Here is a 7,425-nt window from a genome sequence, read left to right on the forward strand (position 1 = left end):
TCCGTGATGCATTTCTTTATTGCACGTAAGAGCCCGAGGTGCACATCTATCCAATTAGGGGCCCCAGAGTGCTGGAGCACCGGTGCTTTATGAAGGCCCTCCCTGCAGCTGTACCCTCACCTGTGAAATCACTCAGTGACAGCATCAACAGCTGGCCCTCTGTTGTCTTCTCTTTCTCTCTCTCTCTCTCTCTCTCTTCTCTCCCTACCTTTCTTCCCTCGCCCATTGCACGTTCACTCTTCTCAGTCTTTCTCTCCTTCTCCCTTACACACTCTCACACAATCACTCACTCACTCTCCCATTAAACAGAGAAGACACACCATCCTACTCTATTATTCTCCCACCTTCTCTCTATCTATCTCTCCCTTCCTCCCTTGTTTTTTTCTTTTCTTATCTATTCCTCCGTGATTGTTTTAGTTCAGTGTGTCTGGCTGGATGCCCTGGCTGCTGTGTGGTGGGTGCTGTGATGCAGAGCAGGAACCGGCTGGGAGTCAGGGAGTTTGGGGGGGGGGGGGGGCCTCCTTGCAGCGGGTTGGGTGGGAGACAACGGAGCAGATTTGTTGGCTGCGGGGGGTGGGTGGGTGGGGGCGTAGGGCCTGACAGAAACCCACTGTGCGTTCATCCGGGCCCCAGGGCAGCGGCCCAGCGGGGACCCACAGCAGCTGCCTCTGATCAGCCAAGGCAAGCGGAGTGCTCCGGCACCCCCCGGTCCTTCACCAGAGCTGGGGCCTGGGTTGGGTGGAGATTTGGCCCCTGGCGGTTTCCGCTGGTGAAGGCGTGTGTGTGTGTGTGTGTGTGTGTGTGTGTGTGTGTGTGTGTAGTGGAACAGCGAGTGGATGGGCATGCATATGTCTCTCCAGATGTACTCCACAGTATCTGCATGTGTGCGTAAAGAAAGAGCTGCTGAGGAGCCTATGTCTGTGACCCAGTCATCATGTCTTCTCTCTCTCTCTGCCTCTGTGTGTGTGTGTGCGCACAGGGACCAACGTTCAGGAGGCCAAGAGTATCCTCTCAAAGAGCGGGTTGCCCATCACATCTGCTGTGGACCTGGACGACGCCGCTAAGAAGGCCGTGGCCAGCATCAAGAAGTAGAGGCTTGACCATCAGCATCCAGGACCTTCACACACACACACACACACACATACAACATCAATGTTTAAGTATTGCAGATTCATCAGGTTAGCTCAGGTTGGTCTACACCACTTCACCTTGTGTCCTTTTTTTGAATCTTTAATACACTTTGTTTAATATTCTCATTCACTCATGCTGTTCATGGTGTCTTGGGCAGTGTTGCATTAAGGTCCTCTTCCCTGCAACATGTGTCTCGCCAACTCACCAAATTACACAAAGGAAGGGAGAAAATTGGTATGCAGTTTTAAGTAATTGGGTGCCCTTGTTTGCATGGAAAGACTTGGAAAGCTGTTTGAGTGTTGGGAGGTGATAAATATTCGCTGGGATTGTTATCAGGATCGGGGGCACAGATGCCAGCTCTGTGTTACACTTTAATTACACTTTAATTATCACTGTGATTCATTCTCTCTGTGGGCCCAGACATGGCCTCTGTGAGTGGCTGAGACTTCAAACACGCCATCTGAAAAGAAAGCTGTTCCTCAAGTGACTTTAATAATAACTCATGGCCTTGTTTCTTACATGTGTTTTTTTTGTTTGTTTTGTTGTTTTTTTATTTAAGCCTTAATGGGAGATTTAACAGAGAGGTTTTTGTTATCTGCTATTCTATAAAGTTCAAACCACAAACACCGGGGACATGTGAAGAATGCCAACTCCATTGTGTTCTTTTTTTCCTTTTTTTTTTTTTTTGCCAATCCTGAGATACACCTTTGGTTCAGAAGCACATTTTGTATTCCTGGTGGTAATGTTAAGAAGCTGGATGCATGTGTAACAACCCTGAGCGTGGTTCTGATTGGGCCCCACAGCTGTGTGTAAGCCTTTGGTAGCCAGTCATAACAAGCTGAAGCCAAACCAGCCGTCAGTCGAAGAGAGAAACATCAACAGGCTCATTTTGTCAACTGCTCATTCTTCAGATTTTTAGAAGAATATTTCTGGAGGTTGCAGAATCAGATATTTTTGTAATACCGTATGTAATTTCAAGTGTTACATTTTGACACGGAAGTGCACTAATTTGTGAATCGAGTTCAAGAACATTCCTGTTATAGGCCATTCTTGTTTATCTGAATAACAATATATAATTGTAATCTTTTTTGAAATCATGAATGTATTTTAAGAAGCAATATATATATACTCTACAAATGAATTGTCTTAAAGCGTCCAAATAAAGAGGAATATAAGGAGAAGAAGCGCAGGCCTATGGTTTCTCTTTCCTCGTCTGCATGAGTGTTTTTGGTGAGTGTGAGTGTGATGGGCTAGGATCAGATGAATGTTACTGAGTCATGTGAGCCTTCAGCTTTGGCTGCCTGATAAAGGGTGGTCACTGGCATGAGCTCAGAGGGAAAATGCTGAGTCATCACTTCTTCGAAGCTTCGCTCTGTCATGGTGCACATATTTAACAAATCTACACTGGGTGTTTGATATCCAAATGCTGTGCCATGAAAAAAAATCTGCTTCCGCTTTCAAACCTTTCCTCGAGTGACCAACTGCTGTATTTCTGATTATGGAAGAGTGTAAGTATGTGTGAGGTTGTGTAAGAAAGTGAGTAAGTCTCTCCGTGTGTGTGTGTGTGTGTGTGTGTGTGTGTGTGTGTGTGTGTGTGCCCTTCATGGCTCAAAGTGAGATATCCAGACCCCAGTGCTGAAATCCATCCCTGTCTGACAGCCTGAGCTTTTGATGGATTATCTGTCACGGGATCTGAGAGGACACCCAGGCCGGATCAGATGCCCAGCACGGCAAGGCCAGGCCAAATCTCCACTCACATTCATTCACGCACTCACTCACTCTCCTCTTCCTCTCTCACTCACTCCCTCTCCTCTCTTCCTCTCCCTCTTCTCTCTCTCTCTCTCCCCCCTACTCTCATTGTCTGCTCTCCCTGAGAGAAAATCAAGTGGATTGATCTGAAGGCACTCGCTGTCAAGCGCTGTAATCAACATATTTGGGGGCCTTTGCGGTCTGTTGTCTGTCGTCTTGCCCCTTTTTTTTGTTGATTTTTCGACCTACCTCTGGCTCATAACATGCCAATCGCAAAGTTTCCACCGTGTGAGATGTTATTATAGGAAGGGACAACCTGCCCATTTCACAGTGGCTCTCTAAGAATGGAGTAGATGGTTCAATAATTGCTTATTTCATGGTCCTCTTGCACTGTCAGAAACCTGTCCCCTGATCGATTTAACTGTGGAATTTAAGGGTTGTTAGAATGTGCTCTTGCGCTGACATTGTTTAATTCCACACCCGGCACGGGTCATCGAAAAAGTGCATGCAGATATACTAGCTGAAATTAGTGCGGCGGCGTGGCACAAATACAGATGAGGTTGCGGCTCGGGAGGTGACGCCGTAGATTAAATCATTTACCCCGGCCTTTTAAGTCGGCTCAAACCTCGTGAGAATATGCAAGTGATAGACTAGCCTCACCAGCGCGGCTAATGCCGTTGCCGGCAACTAATTAAAAAGAATTGCTATGCCAGGAGAGGCTTTTCAGACCTTTTGTAGGTGGTTTTTATTTATTCCTGTAATTGTCCATTCAGGAATCTGAAAGGTTTGTTGAGGTTTGTTTTAACCTTCAGAATTGATGTCAAAACTGGTAATTGCCATTTTATGAATCTGCCTTTTCATGTTTATCATGAAAACCAGAGTGCTAACGCTGTGCAGAAACTATTTGTTTTGCACATCACTGAGACAATAAGGTCAAGCCTTGGCTTTCAGGAAATATTGGTTATTTATTGTGCAATTTAGAGGTAACAACTACTAATATATTAGTTCATAAAAAAGCAATACTCTTATAAATTGCATCCGGCGATTGTTCAGTGTCTTTCATGGACACAGGTCGTCCCCACATTTACACGCCTCGGCTTGCTGGTTTTGTTGCTCCATTGCAGTCCGGGGGGTTTATTGAGCTCTCTGAAAGAGGAGCAGCTCATCTCCGCTCCGACCCACACATTGTCCTTCAGTGTCAGTGGATGGGATTGCTTCGCCACCATTTTAGGTTTCTTTTCATATAGGAATAGAGCTCTCAAGAACTGACATGTTTCATTGCTGCACCAAAGCTAAAATGGGAGGCGCAAAGCTCAGACAGGTTTATGTCAGGAGTTATGGGGGGTGTTAGCATGACTTAATGACAATGGCGGATAAGCAGAAAAGGATGCACTATGGCTGTAATTGAGGGGCTTAAAAATCAATACCAATTACCTTCAGAGCCTTCTTAACCTGAAACCCAGTGTGAAGGTACCAGGTTTGTAAGTTAAGTTATTTTGTTAATTTACTCTTTAAATTAATATTTTCTTTTTTCCCACTTGCTCAGTCAGTCTCTCTTCCTGGAAAGCTGCGGGGAGACGGTCTAAACTTCACCCTGGTGTGGGATTTGAGCTTCCCTTCTTCTCTAAATGCCCTCATTAGGTTATTATTTGGCTGAGTAATCCACTTATCCTGAGCTTCAGGTGTATAACCATCTTTTAAGACCCTGTTGAGCTTTTCCATGTGGGCTCCACAGGGGGAAGGGCAACCAGCCGCTCAACCACCAAATTGCATTGCTGTTAATGGCATCTAGCATCGGAATAGCGCAGTTGAATTCCGCGTTCGCGTTTCTTTTTCCTAAACGGCGGCAGATTTGGGGGGGGGGGGGGCTGAATGTGACATTGGTGAGCGATGACTGTGATGGTTCGCCTCCTCGTCTGCTCGCGTGCTCTCTTGGCAGAGGCACTCCTCATTTTCTGCCAGTGCCGTAGCCTTTCAGAGCCAGCTGTGTGTTTGCATTCACGTCCGTTGTCATCGAGCGCTTAATGGCCCCTTTATTAATTAAACAGAGGAGGCAACAAAGCCACAAGCTCAATACACTTCGTCAGTCAAGCATGCGGCCTTTTCAAATATTTGTGAGTTCCTTTTGTTTGATAAACTTTTTTTTTTTTTGCACCGGCAAACTTTTGACTGTGATTGTGTGCTTGTGTGTGTGTGTGTATGTGTGTCTGTGTTTGTGAGCACTCTCTGATCCAATTAACTACAAAGAGGTACCCAGAGAGATAGCTTCAATAAAGAGGGAATAAACTGATGGCTGACACTAATTAAAAGCTCATTTCGTGTGACCTCTGAAAGCCTCCCTAATTAAAACAGAAGCAAAAGCAACATCATTTTGTTTAAAATTGCCTGATAATTAGATGTTGCCGCTTCCTGGTGGAGTTCTCGGCAGGTGTGCCGGTGACATGCACAGACACACCGGCATCGGCGCCCGCACTTGTGTGACTCCTGCGTTGCCAACGCGCACGAGAAAGAGAGTGGGACAGAGGGCCCTAAGTAAATATGACACACTTTGCAAATTACACAAGTTAAAAAGCACATTCTCTTGAAATTCGCAGTTAAACATCCTGCCTGCATCCTGTTCCTGTTCCTGCACACCAAGTCTCCTTGTTTTGTGTTTGCCTGAGGTACGGTATGATATTTTAGAGCGTTTACAGGTAAATACTGCTCTGTGTTCAGCAGAAGTATGGCCATGGGGCTCATTTCTGTTCTTCCCCATATTAATCATCTTTAATCTCCCCTTTAGGGTGCATCGCTTAGCAGGTGCAGGTTTCCTAACCCCTTCCCTAAAAATAATGCCGCCTAGGCTCTGAAGGTGACTTTCTTCCCCGCTTACGGGCGTAAGCAGGGGATTCGGTAACGTCTCTCGCTCTCCTCCCACCCCTGCGCTTAAGGTGAATACATGAAGAACCGTGCCACGTCAAATGTTATTTCCGTCAAACGTGTTTAAGCGTGCCGTTGCGGCGTTCCGTGCGTGTTTTTCTCCGGCGTGCTGGGGAAAGTGGCCTGTCAGTGGTTTGTTTTCTTTCTTCTTTTTTTCCAGAGGTAGGGCGGAAAGCAGAGGTGTAATGAGAAGATGAAGTCTGCAGATGTGGCGAGACAGCGGCGCAGAAGGTCTGAAGGTGATGAAGTTTGGCATCCTCGCCTCGCTCCACCTGCACCTGCACCTCGCACCCCCCGCCACCGTGCTTTGATGTGTGAGAGTGAATGTTAATGAGCTCTATGTCTTGTGTGTCTTGTGTGTCTGTGTGTCTGTGTGTGTGTGTGTGTGTGTGTGTGTGTGTGTGTGTGTCTGTGTCTGTGTCTGTGTGTGTCTGCATTGGTGTGACTGTGAACTGAGGCGCGTTAACAGTTCTATGTATCTTTCTTATGCTTGCTGGAGGTGAGAAACTTAGTTAAGGAATGTACAGAGAAACCTTGTTTCACTTTCTATACACCTTTGCTGCCACCTGAAAATTGAAAAACCATAGCAAGAAATAATCCATATAGCGGATCAAAGCTCAACAGTATGGCCTCCATTGCTGTGGTTTAATGGTTTACTTACTGGCTGTAATGTTGATAAAGGAAAACTTGATTTAAAAAAAAAGAGCTTCAGCTCTTTTGGCTTGAAGCAATTGCTCATCTCAGACGGGTTCTCAGAGAACAGTCACCTAGCAACTGCTACTTTGAGGTCCTTTAAGGTGTTAAAGGACACAAAGGCCACTCTGTGTTTGTATTCCTGTGAGTCATATCTTTTTGCTCAACCCAAAAGAAGTACTTTGAAGGAAACAAAAGGAAAATTTTTGTCTGACCTTGCCGAGCGGAGTGTGGGGGTCACGTCTGTCATTTTGTCTGAGACACAACAAACAGAAATATCACCTTCAAACAGTTACAGAATGCGTTGCGCTCGAGACCGGATTGGCAGATCTCTTCAAAGGAGGCGCAACAGAAGGCAAAGCCGCTGTCTGCAGGAGTCATCACAGCCCAGGCAGACATCCACAGTTTCGAAGATCTCAACACTCCACTGTGATGTGATGAGGAGCAGTTCATCGAACACCAGTGTGTGTGTGTGTGGGGGGGGGGGGTGTGTGTGTGTGTGTGTGTGTCCTCACCGTGGCTATTGGCCAGTGAGGCCCTTTCTCTCCTACATGACTACTACACATCTTAAACACTTCCCATTGCACAGTTCTCCATTACCCAGTTCAGGCAAGGTCGGCGGGCGAGGACTAAGTGCCTGGCTCTTTCCAAAGACATGCCCGTCAGATTAATTCCCTCCCGCTGAAATATCTGTCACTCCTTTGATTGCATTTCATGGAGGCTTATTTGTAGAGACAAGTACCTTTTTTCTATTTTTTTTTTTATTTCTTCTTTGAGAGAGTGTTTTTCTCACACTCTCTCTCTCTCTCTCCTGCCATGTCAGTTATTGGGAAATTAATGAATGTATGATGACAGTCCTTGGGGATAGCGATGACTACTCTGCCCCGACAAATTTACACGTCCGTCCACACCGCACCAGGACTGGGAGGTAGG

General features: G+C 46.2%; 1 protein-coding gene across 1 annotated transcript in view; it reads left to right on the forward strand.

Moving 5' to 3' along the window:
• suclg2 (succinate-CoA ligase GDP-forming subunit beta) overlaps positions 1-2,315 on the forward strand; it is an 84,249-nt gene extending 81,934 nt beyond the window's left edge. Inside the window, exon 11 of the mRNA XM_012841243.3 lies at positions 980-2,315. Coding sequence (XP_012696697.1) covers positions 980-1,092 — 113 coding nt within the window. The 3' untranslated portion in view covers positions 1,093-2,315. The remainder of the gene's footprint in view (positions 1-979) is intronic.
• Positions 2,316-7,425: the final 5,110 nt, after the last annotated feature.

The sequence above is a fragment of the Clupea harengus genome, chromosome 5 (assembly GCF_900700415.2).
Source record: "Clupea harengus chromosome 5, Ch_v2.0.2, whole genome shotgun sequence".
NCBI lineage: Eukaryota > Metazoa > Chordata > Actinopteri > Clupeiformes > Clupeidae > Clupea > Clupea harengus.